We start from the raw sequence: 20,684 nt of genomic DNA on the forward strand, positions 1-20,684 counted from the left end.
TGATGCAGGCTTACAGTACTACAATGTGCACCCAAGTCTTGCTTACTGTTGTCCTTAAGGTTTAGAGAAGTACTGGCCTCTTTTCAATGTCACAGTTGGTGAAATTCACATTTGTATACATGCCTGTTTAATTTCAAAGCTTTGGATCCTAAACATTAACTGGACATGACTCCCATAAAATAGGCAACTATGGGAAGCCTCAAAGGTCAGGGAGACAAGATGAACAAGGACAGAGAGGCAGGGTGAGGGGAGGATGGGGTGTGGGAGGGAGAAAGAGAGAGAGCACAAGCCAGAGCAAGCCTTGTCTGGCTAACGAGAGTATTTCAGGTGCTGTTTAGTTACCCTGTTAGAGTTTTCTGTTTGTTTTGCCTTCAATCTATTATTCTGTAAAGATTTTTAGCAGCTAGGAATTAGCAGTAAAGGCAGAAACTGCTCCTTCCTGCTGAGGACTCCTGTCTGGTACCACTTGGTGGAAGGAGCTGATTGGAAACAGACTCTCTAGACATGATCAAAGTCCTCTTTCCAGTAGAGTCTCCCTTCCCAGAACAGTCCCCCTTTTTAGTGGAATTCCCCTTTTCCAGTAGAGTCTCCCTTCCAAGATCAGCCTTTCTTTCCCAGTAGAGTCCCCCACCACCACCAAGTTTGGTGCTTGAGAACTCTCTTTTAACATGCACTAGGTGGGTGTTTGAATGAGCTCAGAGTACCAGTGACATCAAGAATTGGTCTGTCCTGAGCCCACCTTTGAAACCTGTCTTTTTATGTCTTTAGAACTTGAGATCCAAGTCCTCTCTGTTGGCTCATACTGGATGAGTCTCTTTTGCAAGTTAGCATTTCAAAAGTCTGAAGCTGGATATTCTTAGGTGGGTCTTATCAAATGGGATCTTGTTCTTTGCTCTGGTTTCTGGACTTGGTGTAGCATTGCTGCCCCAACCTCTGTTCCTTGCTACATTACTATTAAGGACAGAAAGCTCATTGAGTAAATAATTTATTTTGATAAAAGTTACATTAATTAACTTGAACTTAGATGTTATGAATCATCATGAAACTTTATAAATAGGCCATCTGCAAGAATCATTAAGGCATCACAGAAGGCCTTAAAAGATCATATTAAAATACTCACTTTTAATAAAAGTTTCTCAGTTTATACCAGGAGTTTATCAAAGTATATAATCCTCCAGTAACTTTAGCATTTAAGTTGGTAATTAATATTATTATAAGGTTACATTTATCATGCTATTGATATGTGAAATTTTAGAGCTAAGCAACTTCCACAATGCAAATGCCTCAGTCCTTCTTAGAAGGGAGAACAAAATACTCACAGGAGGAAATACAGGGACAAATAGTGGAGCAGGAATTGAAGAAAGAATGACTCAGAGGCTGCCTCACCTGGGGATCCACCCCATATGCAGCCACAAAACTCAAGCACTATTGCTGATGCCAAGAAGTGCTTACAGGCAGGAGCAAAATATGAATGCTCCTGCAGAGGCTCTGCCAGAGTCATACAGATACAGATGAGGATGCTTGTAGCTAACCATCGGACTGAATATGGGGATTCCAGTGAAGGAAATAGAGAAAGGACTGGAGGAGCTGAAAGGAATTGTAAACCCATGGAAAGAACACCATTATCAACCAACCAAACCCTCCAGAGCTCCCAGGGACTAATACACCAACCATTGAGTACATATGGAGAGACCCATGGCTCCAGTTGCCTATGTAGTAGAGGATAGCATTGTCTGGCATCAGTGGGAGAAGAGGCCTTTGGTCCATGAAGGCATGCTTTCCCAGTATAGGAGAATGCCAAGGTGCTGAGGTGGAGAGTGTGGTTGGGAGAGGGAGTACCTTCATGGGATCAAGGAAAGGGGGAAGGTTGATGGCAGGGGGAAGGAGGGGAAAGGGATAACATTTGAAATGTAAATACAGAGAATATCCAATTAAATTTTTTTTCTAAGCATGTTGTAGAGCAGATACTTCCTATGATTCCCATTTTTACATGGGAAGCTGTGCCTCTCAGAGGTAACTTGGCAAATGCCACATATTAACCAAACTCCTAACCATATTTCCTGGTGCAGTATATCAGTGCTTTCCCATATGTTTTAGAGAAACACCATGGCCTGATTCATTACACAAAAGGCTATGGATGGTGCTGTCAGAATGGAGGGGCACATGTTCTATTTAGTATGATTGATCGTTAGCATGGAAGACATGAAGTACTAGCCACTGTTGTTTACAGGGCATAGAGTAATCAAAGGAAGGGAATTCCCATGATAAAAAGAATCATTTCTTTTCAAGCTCTCGGAGTCAAACTATGAACAGTATGAATAACATAGTCATTAGAATAGAAACTTAATAGAGCAAATAAAAAGGAAGCCATAGATAGGTTTTCAATGAAGTTCTCTTGTAGTCTTCACACATCTGTTGAAGAAAATCTCCTCCAGGAGAATGCCCATGAGTCACTGTTATATTCAAAGACTGAAAGATAATAGTGGATTCTATCTGAGGTAGATTGCATTGCTTGATACACATAAGAACCACTGTTACCACCAAAGGCATTTCCAGTTTGGGGGTCTGAGCTCTGTTTATAATGGGATCTATGGGGAATTCGTCAGAATGGCCTAAGTGTGAAGATTAATATGAAATTATGTATGCTGGGCTACTATCAAAGTTCAGACTATCAACTTAAAATAACAAGGGTAAACAAAAATATAAACCAGAGGGTTGGCAGCATTTATGAAGGTGAGAAAATAAAATCCCTTGGAACATCTGCAGAACCTCATCAAGATGAGCTCTCTGGTCTTTGACTCATGTTCCTGCAGCAAAGGAACATTTGTCCCAGGAAAGAGTCCATAGTGTCAGGACAGTGGTAATGCCAGGACAGTGGCAGTCTGGCCTCCAAAGGATATGCCCACGGCAGTTTCTTGTTTCTAATGATTTGGTCTCTAATTTCAAATTTCCTTGCTTTTTGTGGTTTTTAAACCTGCCATTTATATGGTTTCAACATTTTTAGAGGGTCTAATATCTTACTTATCACTGGAAACCAGGGTCCAGTTAGTTAAGGTTTCAGTTGAACGTGAAATGTGACTTCCTAAGCTTGTCATGCATCAAACTGTTATGGCTGGCAATTGTTTAAAAAAAATTCATTTTGTTATGAACTAGCCTGTTTTCAACTGGGCTGTTCAGAGATGGATTGCTTTCTGGAGTTTGTGACAGGTGTAATTGTTAAGGCGTCATCTGTTCTTGTTTGCACAAAATACATTTTAGCTAACTGTAGGACTTGCCCGCTAATCTTTCTCACATCATTCCATTCTTTGCTCGCCACTAGACAAATCCCCTGTTATTTGACCAGATGGTGGAAAATCCATTCTCATGATAAGTTGCTTCTAGTTTGCATTTAGATTACCTGCAAAAATGGAACAATTTACTACCCTGCCTCTAACCATCTCTCTCCTCCTTTTTCCCTTAGTTTGACTTCTTGTAACTAATTATTTAAATTCTGCCCCGTGAGTTAAAATTAGTCATAGCCTACACGTTTCACATGTATGTAAATGCACTTAAGCCCTACCCCAAGCCGGATGATGAGTCCATCCAGAGAGCCCTGACACAAAGGGGAGGACTGTGGGCTGTGTGACGGGCAGACACCGTGGTTCATCATAGTTTCACGACTGAAAGGCGTATTTGAACTTTTTACTGGTAGTGTTTAATCTTTAAGAACAAAAATCAGGTGAAGAAAATGAACTCAAAAAGCCATTGGTTAATAATCTATTGTCGCAAGAAAGGAGAGACAGCAAGTGTTAAGTAAATGATGGCCGGGGGCTTTGTTTCCTGGAGAGGTTTTTGTCTGTTATTTTTTTACACCAGGTAGTTTTCTCAATGGGATACAGCAGGCAAATCAAAACTTCATTATAACCTTGGCTGTCATTAAAGGGGGCTGGTGAAAGTGACAGTCCTTTTTAGTAATTTTGTCTTTCCGTCTCTACCCAATACCTCTCTGAGATGGCTTACGGAATTGTTGGGAATCAGCTTAGATCTGTTCCCATGCAATTGCTTCTTAGGTCTTTACAGCAAACTATGAGAAATCAACTTTAAAACATACAGAGATGACTGAAGAGAAGTGCTGAGCACGTCAGTGTGATCTCATCAAGTACATTTAAAATTAAAAACATGTATACCATCAAAAGCCATTGCTTAAATCTCTTCTCAGAATTTGTTTTTGTGAACTTAATGGCTAACAGGAATTCGTCAGGTCGACCTTGTAATTGCATCTTTCAAGCCAGCTCGCTCTTCATTTCAATCTGTTTATGTCTCCTGCTCTCCCGGATCAGCTTTACAATGAAAAACCACGTGGGTTAATGAAAGCCTTGGGTTCCGGAGATAGTTAATGAGTGCATCTATGCTACAAGTTGAGTGCAATAATCAAATGGGGTTTAAAAATCACTTTAAACAAGGGGCAAATGATTAATTATAGATAGAACTGTTGGCCGGCTAAATTTAATAAGAGATTTGGGGCCAGGCTGATTATAACAGAGAGAACATGTTAAATAATATCTGAGGGAAGAATATAAATACAGCTCCAAAATAGAACTTAACTTGTTATAAAGTACTGTCCCCAGGTATATTGGACTTTATGAAATATTAAGTAAACTTAATGACATTCTAGGCACACAGAAATTAGAAAAGACTCATCTGAGTGTTTATAAAATCGGGATGCATGGCATGATTTAATTACTGCCGAAGGTGTGTGTGTGTCTGTGTGTCTGTATCTGTGTAGATGTTTGTGTGTCTGTGTGTCTCTGTGTGTATGTGTGTGTGTGTTGTCTTTGTGTGTGTCTATGTGTGTCTCTCTGTGTGTATGCATATGTCTGTGTGTGCTGTCTGTGTGTGTCTGTGTTATTTGTATGCATGTGTTGCCTGTGACTGTGTGTCTGTGTGTGTGTCTATGTGTGTTGTTTGTGTGTGTGTCTATGTTTCTGTCTGTGTGTATCTGTGTGTATGTCTGTCTCTGTGTGTCTGTCTGTGTGTGTGTCTGTTTCTGTGTCTGTGTGTATATGCATATATAAAATATATAACTATATATGCATATATAAATGCAAGTATATGTTATATGCTTGAAGATTGGATGTTATGTTACTTTCTGTTAGAGTTATTACAGCAAACTGCTTGGTACTCTTTCTGATATTTCATATTGATTGAATTTCATGACTTTTCACTAAAACAAAACAAGATAGGTTCCTTATGTACTTCTCCCCCTGAATGAAGAAATTTTCAATAGAAGGAAATGGTCAGAAAATGCCTCTCAGCATTTTTATGTCTATATAATACAGGGAGTCTCAGATGAATTTATATGCTTAAGTGATACAAAGAAAAACTGTGTAAGCTCCCACCCCCCTTTTGCCTTAACTGCCAAGAAACCTGGATCCGCCGTAATCAGCTCATCTCAGGTGCCTGTTAACATCTAACCCTCACTCCCGATGGCCTTGCTTGCGTTTTTATCCCTAATTGGGTTCAGTTCTGTAAGCTGTATTACATCCCTTTAGAAACCAGGAGTGTACAAACTCCACATAAATTGACTAAAGCTGAAAACATATTAACCCAACTTTGGTTTTATAGCTAATTTACAGTTGCCGCCTCTCGTAACGCATGATTGAATTAATGACAGTCCTGTAACAAAACACTAATGACATTTGTTTTTAACATTTCCTTTAGAAAATAATCATGGGGACTATAGAGTAAGTTTAGCTTTAGACCCTTGTCCTGATTTTCTCTTATTTTTATGACTTTGAGATTAAAATAAGATTGTTCCCAAGAAGAACCAGAACACTTGCTTTTGTCTGACTGGGGCTCTCTAGAGTGGGAACTCACATGCTACAGCCTTTGTATATATTACAATCCTGAGTGAATGTGCACATTACAGCCATGAGTAGCTACAGTGTATGTGAACATTACAGCCATGAGTAGCTACAGTGTATGTGCACATTAAAACCCTGAGTAGCTACAGTGTATGTGCACATTACAGCCATGAGTAGCTACAGTGTGTGTGCACATTATAGCTGTGAGTAGCTACAGTGAATGTGCACATTACAACCCTGAGTAGCTACAGTGTATGTGAACATTACAGCCATGAGTAGCTACAGTGTATGTGCACATTACAACCCTGAGTAGCTACAGTGTGTGTGCACATTATAGCTGTGAGTAGCTACAGTGTATGTGCACATTACAGCCCTGAGTAGCTACAGTGTATGTGCACATTACAGTTGTGAGTAGAGCCTAAGGGTAAAGAGCAAAATGATTACATTTCAGCACACTTGTTATCCTGCATTCCGCTCTCTAGTCATGTCTATCTGTTTTTGATGCCTCTACAGAATAACTGCCCAGCATCCTCTGCCCAACCAATCAGAATGTAGGAAAATCTACAGATATGACGGAATCTACTGTGAATCTACCTACCAGAAGTATGTTGAAATCTTTGTGAGTCTGCCTTCTGGCTCGTGCATCAGTGCTTGTGGTTGCCAGCTATTCAAATAGTTTATTGTGTTAAACCTTATTTTTTATCAAATTTGTACTGGGGGAAAGCCAAATCAAATGGAACAAAATGAAAATAACAAAAACAAAAATTTACCTCTGAAATCAAGGGTGGGGGGAGTCTATTATTTTGAAATTGTGGTCTAAAAGTTTTTTTTTTAAATAACTGTATTAAAGCTTTTAGGTAAGCTTCTTTATATTGCAATAAACAAGTACTTATGTGCAAGAAAATCTCGGCAAAATACATCGCACAGGTGCTACGCATCTTAGGGATTTGAAAGGTGTGTTATGTATAAATTAGCTGTCACTTTTTTTCAATCCTGTAATGGAATGATGAGTTGTAATTTGCATAATCCTTTAAGAAGTCAAATTATACTGTCATGTAGCAGACTTAACATGCTAGCTAAGATTTCAGAGCTTTGCAGCTAATTACTATGTACCTTACAGGACAGTTAAATTGAAGTTGAGTCCTCTGTCTTTGCTGCCTTTTGCTCTGTCCATTACTTAACAGCACCTACAGGCTGGGTGATGAGGTATTGTTGCTGTTGCTGAAGTAAACCTGCTGCTCAGGGGAGGGAGTGGGATTTTAGTACAGCAGAGTTTGATTTGTGCTGCTTTTGCTCAGAAGGAAGTTGTGTTTTGTTCCCCTCCAAAAAGGTCCATTCGAAGTCTTCTGAAAAGGAGCAAAAATATATGCTTTCCAAAACAACTCTGGACTATTTGTTGAAGAGAGATTAACATCATATTTCCCTATAGAAAATGCACTGTTAACACGTTTTCCCAGAAGCACCAGTCCTTCTGCATATGTTTTACAAACATACTGTGCTGTGATCTTGTTTCTGTACTTTTATTTTTTTTACAGTAGAATGTTATTTTTGGAAAGAATAAAGTGCTCCCTCCCTAAAAACCCTTTTTGAGGATAAGCTGGTAAGCTTTGCTCTGACTCCTCCCTTACCTGGCAGTGGAGAGTCATTTCAGGTGTTCATTTTTAAGAGAGGTGGGAAAGACTGGGGACCTTGGAGGTCTGGGACCACTATGGAGTAGATCCTAGAAGCAGCTGCGTCTGTGCCCTGCCTTTGTGGCCTGCAAGGGTGTGTGATAATGGCCGCATGGTGGCATGTTCACCATGGCTCATCTCTCTTGCTTTATTTACTGATATCAATATGTATCAATCTCCCTCTCTCTCTCTCTCTCCACACACACACACACACACACACACACACACACACACACACATCTTGCCTGTTCTTTTTGTCATCGGAATTGGTGTAACCACAATGGAAACTTAATTTCCATTATTTTTTTCAAAATTATTTGAGTCCTTTGGGGTGTGTGTGTGTGTGTGTGTGTGTGTGTGTGTGCGCGTGTGCGCGCTCGAGTGCATGTGTATGTGTGTGTCCCAGTGGGTAGGCTTCTGTAATTTGTTGGTGACCTGTAGTTTTCTGTGCTGTGTGGATTCTTTGAAGAAGCTGTTGGTAGCATGGGAAGCAGTCCTTGAAGGACCTACTAAAGTGACAATTGATTTTTGACCCTACAAATAATGGCTACCAGCAGTCAGCTATGGTTCACATGTAATCAAGTCAGCTTCACTTGCGAAATTACCCTCTGCTTAAGGGCTGAGGTAGGTCCTTGTAAAAAGTGAGGAGCATGGTGGGCCATGAGTCAGTCAGTCTATGCTAAGGCCCCTCCTTTAACCATAGGAGTCAGGGCTTTTGTGTTGTCGTTGTTTTAAGAGTCAGTGTGTTTGCAGTTGAGGTAGGTACGGGAGGCAGCACAGCTGTGAGGGCTGGGGAAAGTCACTTGGGGGATATTCATAACAAGGAAATATTGGCAAATAAATGATGAAGAAGGGGAGGAAATCCCCACGATGTTCAACTGGAGCACTGTCACTAAGATGATTAATAGTGCTGTGTGTTTAGTGAGGATGCTTAGCCGCATTGTCTGGAGCTGTCGTGTGCATTCCGCAGCACCTGTAGACAGGGTGCAGCGTGCAGGCATGCTGACGGGAGAGTCTGTGCGTTTGGATCCTATTTTCCTGAGTGTTTACCTCACCTCTTTAGCATCTCTGGGTCATAGGAACCTTGGCATCTTTTACGGCAGTTAAGGATTCTTACTAGGAATAGGGAAACAGATGATCACTCAGAATCTGCTCTCTAGGCAAAGAGACACAAAACCTCAGTGAGCAATGGGCTAAACTTTTGTTAGTGATGAGAAAAGACAAGATTTTAAAGAGCCCATTGTCAGTTTCTGGTGAAGGAGTCCCTCCCTGTCTTAGGAGGCTGTTCAGCTTTTATTGGAAAGCGTTAACCATCCTGATTTGATGACATGAATTATTACTTGTTTTCAAGGCATCATTTAGCAACTATAGTTTTGAATATTTGAAAAAAATTGCTTTGCCTTCTCAGACCTCCATAAGTACAGCCAGGTACAGTAACAACTCAGGGAAATGCCATATTAGCCTGTCTTCAGTGAGCTTGTAGTCTGTGTGGCTGAATTGTTTTCGAACCCTGGGTCACAACCCAAACAGGATGCATGGATTTAATTTAGTGATGAGAGAGAAAGGAACAGAATGTTTTCATGTGTTGTAAGTTAGCACATGATTATTTGTTAAAGCTTCTATTTTCTTTCTCTCAGCCACGTGTGTAGATTCAACTGCACATGTGTGTGCTGAATGGGTCATGAGAGAACATGAGTTTGCATCTGGTCTTTACACACACACCCTTCCAAAATGAGAAATGCTATTGTGTAGGATCAGGTAGATGAATATAAATAGAACATATAGGCCTGTATCATTGCATGTCCAGGGTACAGTAGACTGGAAGGGCCGCCGGGAGGAAGAGGCTGTACAATCTGTATAGCATATCCAGGGATGTGCATTAACCAGTGTGGCTCAGTCCAGGTGCATCCACCTCTTCCGGTGTGAGGAGTGGCCTTGTGTTAGACAGTGGCATTAGGAGAGAACTTTGGCACCATGCAAACTGGAAAAGGCTGCTTATTATGCCCTCCACATGTGGGTGCTCAGCCTTTGGCAGCATGGTGTTATTCAGAAAGCCTTGCGCTTTGTAACTATTGGGAATTTCTATTGAATTTAGATTTTACTTGGCATTTTTCAAATGGTTAGACCATTTCCAAAATATTAAAAGGTGTTGTTAAACAAAAAGAGATGTAAAATCCATTATTAACTGCTCCTAAAGTTCTAATTTATTACTGAAAATTCTTTTAATTTTAGCTACATATAGATTATAACAATATACCTTAATTTTTAGCAAACTCATTTCTAGGTTACTGGATTTGATTGGCATGAGCCAATGTTCTTTCCAAATTAAGACAATTGTGGACTTTTTTGATCTTTAAAATGTAAAAATAAGAGCAATATAGAAAATAAGGAAAGGGAAGATAACAATTTTTATTCATTTATTAAAAATGTATATTATAATTTATTTATTTATTTTGTGGGGAGTATCTTGGAGGAATTAGGGGGAAATATTATAATATACCGTAGAATTTTTAAAGAAACCCTAAAAATTCAAAAAATTTAAGGTAAAATAAAATTTTAACAAGATATATAAAATTTATAATTAATTAATTAAATTTCATGCATTGGGGAAAGCATGCCCCATTATACACAGGAGTATCAGAGGATCACAACTTATGACAGTTGCATCCCATCTTCCATCGTGTGAGTCCCACAGGTCAAATTCAGGTCATCTGTCATGGTGGCAATTACCTCTAGCTGCTGAGCTGTTTCACAGGGTCAAGCTTTACTTTTAAATGAGAACAGGAAAGTGTTTGACCTATTAGATATTCATCCATGGGGTAAGGCATTGTAGAAATAAGACTATAAGTATCAAGATTATTTGGACAAGGCTTGATGGTTCAGACTTGTACTTCCATTACTAGGGAAACTGAGCAGGAAGATCTTGCATTCCAGGCCAGCTTGAGCTACTGATCCTGTTATAGAAAATCTAACAATGTATCCACTACTCAAGATGAGGGCCTAATCAGCACCCACACAAAGAGCAAGGTCCAGCATGATGTCATGTGTGTATAACCTCATGCCAGGGTGGGAGGAGCTGAAAAATGGGTAACCCTGTCACTCATTGGTTACTCAGTATAGCCAATCAGTGATCTCCGGGTCTAGGGAGGAACCATCTTCAGAATAAAGTAGAGATCAATAGAGGACAGTATTGGATATCCACCACTGACCTCCAAATACATACGCACATTTGTGCTTGTGCAGTCTCGTGCATACGAGTACCCACACATACTATACACATATACGGAGACACACACTCAAAATTGTGAGTATAGAGGGGTAGCCCAGTGGTAGATTGATTACATAGCATGTGCAAAAACTGGATATGATCTCTAGCACTGAAAAAAAACATAGTAGAAGAAGATTAATTAAATTGGAAAGGGTCATATGAACTCCAGAGGTTAAGTTGCATCACACCTTAGATAGAGTTGGGCCCTGTGATTGGAGGATTTGCAAGAATTATTTAGGCTGTATTCAAGAATAGTCAGCACACCAGCACTTAGAAAAGACTGACTCTGAGGGACTGCCATCTGTCACCAGCAGTGCCTGAAGGCATGTGACACGTTGCAGTAAGCACTGAGAGACTTGTTCATTGAGAAGGCCCCATCCAGGGGACCTTGGCTCAGAAGTGCAGCTAGTGCTGAGTAACCCGGATTGAGAATGTGTTTGTATGTGCCTGAAACTCCTGCTGCCAAAAGCAGCAGGGTCAAGTTGGTGGGGTTGTAAGGTTCATTCCCAACTTCCTACTCTGTCCCAAACCACTCTCCCTCTTCTGTGAGGTTCATTTCACTTTTCTATGTACTTAGATCTTCAAAAAATGGTTTTTTCCATGGAGAGACACACTCTGCACTCCTCACCGCAGATCTGGTGTTAACTGATAATACCCTATCCTCAGAACTCTGCGTTAAAATAAATTAACATTTTATTTGAATAGTGTGTGTGCTGGGAGGGGTGCATATGCTGGGGTGCACTTGAGGTCAGAGGACAGTTCTTTTCCTCTCACCAGCTGCTTCTCTGGGAGTCTAACTCAGGTGTCTCCAGGCTTGGGTAGTAAGTTCCTTTGGTGGCCAAGCTATGTACCTAGGGCTCTGCATGTTACCATGAACAATTCTAAAGGAATATTTGTTTTTCTTTTACAAAATCTAGAATGTGGGTGTTCTAACCAGTTTAATGTTATACCTGCTTTTGTACAGGAATTCTTGTGTTTATAAATGGACAGGACCCAGGAAGAGGAGAAGAGATTTCCCCGTAGTTACAGGGCTGTGATGTGTCTGTATGTTAATACTGTCATGTGCCAGTCCAGGGAAGTAACATAAAGTGTATGTGCCTCATAGAGCATCTGTGGGTAATTGGTCACTTGTGCTGAAGGGCTGGCAACTTCTTTAGCTTAATTGATTGCTATTACATGATCTCTTCCATTACATTACAATAACATATGCCAGTTGTGTTTGAAGCAGACTGTAACAAAGAATCAAAAAGAGTTAGAAATAGAGGATGGACTTTGTTTAGTACCCCCCCAAAATCTGCATGTTAGACACTGATCTTTTTGTATCTAGTGCTTCAAGGCTCTCAGCTTGAGCAGAGGTACCAGCATGATGGTTTGGAGAAAGGCGGGCATTCCAAGTGTGGCACATTACGAGTTTTACAAAGCAGGCATAGGGGGGAAGAGGACGGGTACACATAGGCGAGGCTGGTGAGGAAGGGAGAGCAATGGTATCAGGCTGAAGGACAGTCACTCTGTGCGCCCAGAGGAGCACAGAAGCAGAAGAGAGGCAGCGCAGCCTGGGACTCACGCAGGAGGTGTGTTGGAAGGAAGCCAAAAACTATGCACAGCTTCCTCTGCACGGGGCTTTGCAGCTTATTCAGCATGCTTTGAAAGGAAGGCTGTGAGCTTTCGCTGGTGTTGGCTAGTCATTTTGCCTTGATGACATAACGGAGAATTCTCCCATTATGAAGTCAGTTCTGAACCTCCCTTGAACTGACTGCTTCTCCTGTTTGAGGAGTCCTGTGCATGCATAGACCACTTCCAATTTAGGCTGTATCAATGCTAGAGAATAGAAGATGGAAGTCAAGGCAGGATGGCTTACAATGAAGGTATATTAATTGCCTTCACTGGATTGTATATTTTTGTTATGTGAGAAGTAAGTACTTACATTTTAGAAAGTCATTCATTAGGGACACACCTGTAGGACATGGCTGCAGGATGAAGAACCCCACAAATGAGATCAGAGAGTAGAAATCATGGCATGTTGGGAGGAATGGAGGTAGAACTAGCCGTTTATAAACACTGCAGACTGTGTTCAAAGTCTCCAACAGGTGGTTTCAGAGACAGGCCCGTTATACCCCTGTGCCTGTGTTCAGGTTTCCACACTAACTGGGAATTTGTAGTCATGTGTGAACTGTGATTGCGATTAAGTTGTGCTCACCATAACGGAAGCTTTATCTGTATTGTAGGCATATCTTTTAGTTGAATCTTTGGAATTATTTCTTGTGTCAGAGTGAAAAGATTTACACTCATTCTGATTATGAGCTACTCATTTTGTGATCACACGTTCTCAAGTGGTAGCATTTAGTCATTACTGCAGGGGGCTGAAAATGGATCTGGCCTGATTCTAGCCCCACGATCATCTCCGGAGTTTTTCCTTTTATAGCCAGAGTTTTTCATTCTTTTCTTTTGAAGGAGTTCTTTAATAATTACAGATGCACTGCATTTGAGTCCTGTAGTAGGTAAGGGAAGAAATGCTGGTCTACCATTTGTATCTGAAACTCTCAAAGATAGCAGCAACTCACAAGCTGGAGTCTGTCCTTTTGTGTTTACCTGCATGTCCTCTTTGCAGACATAACCCAGTTTCATGGGTGGGGTTTTGTGCATTAATCCACAAAAGTATAAGCTGGGAAGTGTGTGGAGCTGAGTTTTCAGAGAAAGCCGGAGGCAATGCGGTGTTCTACATGCAAACTGTCTTCTGCAGAGATGTGTTTTCTGGTGTAGCTTGTATTGAAGTTTTGGATGTTTTTTGCTTGTGTATTGGGGAACTCCTCTGGCAAGAACTGGAGATAAACTGATTAGTGAGAAGATTTTCAGTAGCAAACAAACAAACAAACAAAAGAGTCTTTACCAGCTCAATATTATTTTTATCTAGAGATGGTATAGTATGGAATGTGGAAATCCTGAAAGAGGCTGGACATGATGCTCAGAGAGTGTGGCAGAATATAGGACCATATATCCCTGTAAGAGCCAGATACACCTGTGCAGGAGAGTAGCTGCTAAGTTATTACACGGGTTTTGGGCTCCTGCAGGAACCCATTCTCTCACCTGCCAGCTCTCTGCCACCTTTGTGTCCCTCACTAGAAAAGGAAATTTTGCATATTGTGTAACGAGATGCTTAGCTCTAGTTCTCAAAGCAAGGAGAGGGCTGGGTGTTTTGAGAATTTTGGTCCATGGCCATCAAGTGAAGAATGCTGCTTTGGTGGTTTTTCCATAAGCTTTCTGTTACGAATATGACATAGAGAATGCTTTTCGTATTTGAGGTTTATGTCACCAAATGGACCATCCCTGCAACATTCTAAGAACTACTTTTTCCTCTCCCTTTCTTCAGAACACTTGCTAAGTTTCCCCAGGCCTCAGTCTCTTTGCTTGCCCACACATATTTCCAAATGTAGTGGCCCACTCTCTTTGCTTTGCTTAAACATTTCTACTGATGGAACCTTTCCCCACGGTATAATTTCTCTGGGGATTCGAGGTCAGGCATGCTCCTGGTGAGTCATAGCCCAGGGCAGCCCTGCTTGGAACAGTAATGTACCTGGCATTTTAAAAAAATGATTCTTCTCTTTACTTCCTCTCTCACATCTATTAAGAAAACAATTTTAAGGACAAAGCTGAGTTAGTGTGGAGTGAAAGCCTTCTGTTACGTGTGTGTTGAGGCATTTGGATGTCCTAAAGGAAGTCTTGAGAGCAGTGACAAAGGCTCTTCGCTCTGGGGAAGCAGCACGCTCTCCCTGGGATTTCCTGAGGGGTAACAAGGGGGGCAGCTGCAGAAGCTCACAGTCATCCTCTGGAGAAACTTGCCAGGTGTCCTCAGTCTGTAATTGGTATCCTTGAAAGTGGTACTTAGCACACTGTTGTAAGGGGAGTGTTGGGGAAACTGCATCCAATACTTACAACTGACAATGGGACAGTCTCTTCACTTGGTGGCTGTGTTCACTGCTTTTCCATATAGGTGAGGCTGGTGAGACAGAGGCTGGCAAGATGCAAACAGGAGTCTTGGTGTTCTGGCATTTTTGTAATTGATTCATTGGTGCTACCTAAAGCAGGCAAAATTCTAATTTTGCATTTGGGGGACATGAAGGCCCAATAGACTCTATTTGCTAGTTCATACAACTAGCAAGATGCAATCTGGTGAATTCATATATACATTGGGGACAGAGAGAAGAGGAAGAAGAGAAGGAAGGAGAAGGGGGAAAGAGGAAAGAAAAAGGAAAGAAAAGGGGGAGTGAGCAGGGAGGGAATGAGAATTCTGTTCATTGCCTTTCATCTTGGCCCTTGGAGCAGGATGATGCTCTGCGCATCCTTCTCCTTTAAGGGCCGGTCTATTGAAAACCGTCTGCAAAAGACAAGACCCTAGAATATACCAGGATGTCCCTACAGAGGAAAGGAGGCCAGTGGCCTTTGTGTGTGAAGCTATATATGTTTACCTAGCAACTATAGTTCTCCTGATGTGGAATAATATCTACACCCCAGAGAGGAAACATAGAAGGATCCCAGATTATAGCTGCCTTTTATCAAGCTCTACGTTTGACTTCAGAGTCTGCATTTCTAGCTGCATTCCACCTTAATTCGGCCTCTATAGATAGGAACCTATAAGCTGGTAACAATGTCCATGGAAATAGTTAATTGAGTCTCAAAGCATCATGGTAAACTATGCTTTGCATAAAATAAACAAGCCCTGTGCCATGGCTGTGGCATGACAAGTCTGGCCTGTCAATCAAGACTTTCCCCATCTCCCATTCAAGGCTTTCCACACAGTAGCATGACCATTTCTTGCAAACAGACCATGGTACCACCCCCAGGAAGTTCCTCTCCTACTTTGCACCTGTCTTGTTTTAATTTCTGTAGTCATTCAGACTCACTTTTGGAGTTATCTTTTATTCTGCTTCTTTAGTGTCAGATCTTCTGTTTAAGAGCTTTGGAAACGGTTCTTTATCTTTTCTCATTTTCTTAATTCAGGGCATCACTTTAGGCCTAGATTGTTGCAAATGCCAAATTAGTCTTATTTATCTCCTTGACAAATTTGATGCAGATAAATAAATGCTATGATGTATCCAGTATTCCATGCTAGCAAATGCAAGCTTTCCCCTTCTTTCTGAGCTACCTTACACATAGATACCAGATTTGGTGCTGTATTCAACCTTTTTTCTTGCTCATTTGCTGCTCATTCCTATGCATGGTGTCTTTAATCTCAGCCAATGGTTCAAAGCCACACTTCTAGTCTTGCTCCAGCCTCCTTACAGATTCCTTGTCTCATTAGGCTATCCCAGTTTCTGCATGTACTGGCTCCTGTCTTTCCTCCTCTGTGAAGTCTCTAATTTTATCCATAGTGATCTCTCTCTTCTCTTCTGTTGGCCTGTTAATTGAGTACTTACAATAACAAGGAGCTATACGCTGGAATACTCAAGTGAACAAAGTCTCATAATCTTAGTGTTCAAAGTTAGGTAGCATTGGACTAGGCAAAAAACACCCAGGATGAAGGGTGAAGGAGGATGTAGTGTATTAGATAGTGGTCGGTGCCATGGAACCGAAACAGAAGTTAGGAAGAGCTTAGATCTTCTGGGGCAAAGGTGGTTTGGCCCCATCAGGAAGATGCCAATTGGGCAACTATAACCAAATGACTGAGGAGGTCATTTAGCTATTGAGAATAAAACATTTCAGGTTTGACAAGTGTTTGTTTAAAGGCCCTGATGCTGAAGAGGTGCTGACAAGCTCATCATTGAGGAGCTGGTGTGCAATGGGTGAGTGGGCAAAGGCAGTGGTAGACAACACCATTGAAAGATGTTAGGCTTCAGAAGGCTTGGTGATCTACTTGAACCTGGCTGCTTGCTGCACATATACTTCAGAGGGCAAGAGTGGGGGTAGGAGAGGTGGATTGAGACTCCAGTGGTCATACTGCAAGTATAGTAGAACTAGTGGGAAGAGCTTGGGCTAGCTCCTTCCTTCCTTCCTTCCTTCCTCCCTTCCTCCCTCCCTTCCTTCCTTCCTTCCTTCCTTCCTCCCTCCCTCCCTCCCCCTCTTTCCCTCCCTCTCCCTCCCTCTCTCCCCCTCCCTCTCCCTCTCCCTCCCTCCCTCCCTCCCTCCCTCCCTCCCCCCCCTCTTTCTTTCTTATACCCAACTCTCTCTGATAAAGTCTTATTATATAGCCTTGGCTGACCTAAAACTGACCATATCTATTTCCATTTTTTATTTACTTTTGTCTTTTAAGACAGGGTTTCACTGCATAGACTTGACTGGCCTAGAACTTAACTATATAGATCAGGCTAGCCTTGAACTCACAGAGATCTGCCTGTCTCTGCCTCCCAAGTGTTGGAAATAAAGGCATGTGAAACCAGGGCAGGGAAAGATATTTTGAAGGAAGAATTAATTTTCTGATAGATGAGATGGAGAAAAGAAAAGTCAACATTAAATCCAAGATTAAATCTCAGATTTTTTTTTGTTCTCTTACACATATGCATCATTCAATATATATGTGCCAATGCTCATAAACTTAGCGATGAGGCACGGCACAACTTTGAAGATTGGATGTTAATAGAGTATGTATGATACTGTGGTTAAATCATTCTGTCAGTCCCCTCTCATTCTTTGGATGTCCCCGTGGAAGGGCCTTGTTTCTTTGTAGGAATGCATGCAGTTGGGGTCACACAGTGTGTGGGTGACAGCCCAGGCTCTGTTCCACACTAGTGTAGCAAACCCCATTTCATTCTATAGTCTCTGCTCAATCTTGAACATGTTACACATTTTCTGAAAGTTTTCCTGTTTTCTTGTGGTTGAGGGCTTACCACAGGACCTTATGAACTACAAAATAGAAGCTAATCAGAACAGAACCTGGTGCACACTAGGTACTCAAGTACTGCTTTTCATTCCTAAGTAGGTACTCATGAAAAATTAGTTGAAATTTTCCATTTGGAGTAATTCTCCCCCCTGCCACCCCTTAGCCATCCATACCCTAAACCTATTTGGATGCATGGCTAATGTATGAGAGGCTCCTGCAGTAAACCTTACTCTCTTGTCCACAGGAGTACAATAACAGATTCCATTGTGCTCAGTCTTGTTACCTGACTCCTGTTGTTAAATGGAGGTTGGTCAGCAGCCTTTCTGGCAGTATTTGATTGACAGACTATCAAAGAACATTTAAATATCTAATACATAAGAATATTGGTGTTTTCTTATTTTTAGCTTAAAATGTTGAATGTGTATGAAAATGAGAAAAATAATTTTCAGGATTGATATGACTTTCCTGGTACATAAAAGCCATGAGATCACATCAGAAAGGGAATATTATGTTTTTTTGCCCCAACACAGGAAATTACTATGTTCCCTTCCATGTTTATACTTCCATGCCTAATATCTCCCTTCTTCTTGTTCATTTTTTTTTCTTTTATTTGAGTGTGGTTGTTGTCGCTTTTATCCCTCCTATCATCAGCAACTTATTTGGTTCCCAATCCAGGAAGGCACGTGCATTGCTGCTCTGGAATGTGTGTAGTCTCTTAGCACCAGAGGGCTTTGAAGAGCAGCTTAATTCTGCTTTCCCTGTGCATGGCACTTGGGGGAGGCACTCAACTTCTGCCTGAGCTCAGAAATCCTAGACCTGCTTCATACATCCCATACGACCTTGCTGGCAGACAGTAGCTGTCAGTGAGTAGCAGGCAAATGTGGAAGTAGAAAGCTGTTTGGATTAACTTTGCGGATCATTATTTGAAAGTAGCAAGAAGTCCAAACAACTCCATCACTCATGGACAGAGGTATCAGCTGGACGGGAGAGTCAGGGTTACAGTCTTTTCCCGGACCTGGGGTTTGTACTCATGTGGTGCTTCACAGACTAACACTTCAAGACACAAACTGATGCTTTTTTGTTGTTGTTTTTATTAGCATACATGAAAGCAAAGTATTTAGTGAGAAAGAATTTTTCCAAGTATGATTAAAATGTAATTGGTGGTACATAAATATATTAAAGCAGATTGATAAGAAAATTCTGAAGTCTGTAAAAGCATATGTATTCTTATCTTTTTACCTAGGTTCAATTATCTTTCTTTAATGTGTGATATAGTTATAGCAGGTAGAAAGTGGACATTTCTTTTTAGTGTGTGTTTGAAAGAAGTAGCTCATGCCTCTAGGTTTGTTCTTTCCCTAGGTTTGTTCTTTGCCACCTACTGGCACATGTACTAATGAGAGTGAACTATACTTGACTTGCTGTCACATGATTGTGACCCAACTGTTGAACCTCATGATAAATCAATGGTTATCACCATTAGGAACAACATTATCATCATCACTAATAATTAATACTTTGAGTATTCACCAAAGAATATGAAAAAGTCTTAGTAGAAAGACATTGGTAGTGTTGAATAGATAGTATTTCTAGACCCACTCTTGTGTGGTCGTAAGAACACAAAGATGGGAACTATGTATATGCCTGTTCAATAGATTCTAGACAGTGGTCAAAGAGGCCATTCTGAAATCATTTCATAAGCTAAGACTTTCAGAAAAAAGTTTTTAGTTGTGACTTTAAATCATGAGCTATAATAGTGGTTCTCAGCCTATGTGTTGTGGCTTCATTGGTGGTCAGATGACACATATCAGGTATCCTGCTCATCAGATATTCATATTATCATTTGTAACAGTAGCAAAATTACATTTATGAGGTACCAATGAAAAGAATGTTATGGTTGTGTGTTACCACAACAGGATGTACTGTATTAAAGGGTAGTAGCATTAGGAAGCTTGAGAACAGCTGGATCATAGAAATAGTCAGAAAATGATATGTAGTAATTACGAAATAGCAACCAACAACTGCAGAGAAAATCTACCTTGTTTATGCATTTTAGAGCAATGAGTAAGGGATAGGAATTCTATGATAGTTTCAGTATATAATTGCAGTGGCTTTTAGTTTATTTAATTGGCTGGATAAATGCCACTGCTATTATTTAGCATATAAAAACCATAGAAGTACAAAATCTTTGTAAGTCTCTTGAATGGTATCTTAATTTTATTTGTAGATTAAATGTTTGACCTGTCTAACTTAGAATATATATAAATGTAAAATTATTTCATTCTAAAAATCATTTGAATAAAGCCAAAAATACAAAGTACTTATACCAATTGGGGCTATAAATTCATGCTTCTGTCAAACTTCTGTACTGGAACTTTAAAAAAATGTCAAATTTTTGATTTAATGATCATTGCTAAATATTAATATTTTTCCATTCAACTAGAGTATTCTGGGGTAGTGATGGGAAAACTGTTACCCCTAAAAAGAAAGGTTTAGAAGCTCATTTGGAAATTGATCTCAGTTACACAAGTTACCCACAAAGCACAATGTTCTGAATCACTCTATGAAGCTAGGCCTGTAGTTCACTCATAGAGGGTTCTTATGCGTGTGTGAAGCCCTAGGTTCAACCCTCAGTACCAAACAAAATAAATATGGAAATCATTGTATTCTACTTGAAAATTTAGACAACTCTAAAATGTAAACAATAAAGCATGTTAATTTCCAAAGGTAAAATTCTCTTTGCCTTGGAAGCACCCGTTGGTCTGTGCCACACCCTGCTACCACACCAATTCTCTTGCCTCAATCTGCATTAGTCCAAGTGAACATGTGTTGGGTGGACTCATTCTAACCTTAGGTGGCATTTTGCTATTCTGTAAAATATAAACATCATTTGATATAAATCTCTGTTCCTGAGATTTATACAGAAGATGCTGTGGGTCAGGATGGAATTGGAAGATGAGCAAAAGTGCATTCCCATAGCCTGGCGGCTAACATCGACAGTGCTTTTAGGCTTCCTTTTCTAGTCTAGGTAATGAATTCTTTGCCTTGTTTCTCTTTCTTAGACAAGCACATTATCATCAATTTTCTTTTCTATA

The 20,684-nt window shown here is 40.6% G+C and overlaps 1 protein-coding gene across 12 annotated transcripts in view; it reads left to right on the forward strand.

The window, feature by feature from the left end:
* Positions 1-20,684, forward strand: part of NPAS3 (neuronal PAS domain protein 3) — a gene marked incomplete at both ends in the record, with an annotated part of 788,566 nt that overhangs the window by 97,591 nt on the left and 670,291 nt on the right. For 5 of the 12 annotated variants that reach the window (XM_080928919.1, XM_080928923.1, XM_080928924.1 and 2 more), the window contains one exon: positions 6,357-6,446. The exons of the other annotated variants lie outside the window; for them this stretch is intronic. In XM_080928919.1, coding sequence (XP_080785045.1) covers positions 6,357-6,446 — 90 coding nt within the window. The remainder of the gene's footprint in view (positions 1-6,356; positions 6,447-20,684) is intronic. 12 annotated transcript variants of the gene reach the window in all.

Source organism: Micromys minutus (assembly GCF_963924665.1).
Source record: "Micromys minutus genome assembly, chromosome: 1".
NCBI classification, from domain to species: domain Eukaryota; kingdom Metazoa; phylum Chordata; class Mammalia; order Rodentia; family Muridae; genus Micromys; species Micromys minutus.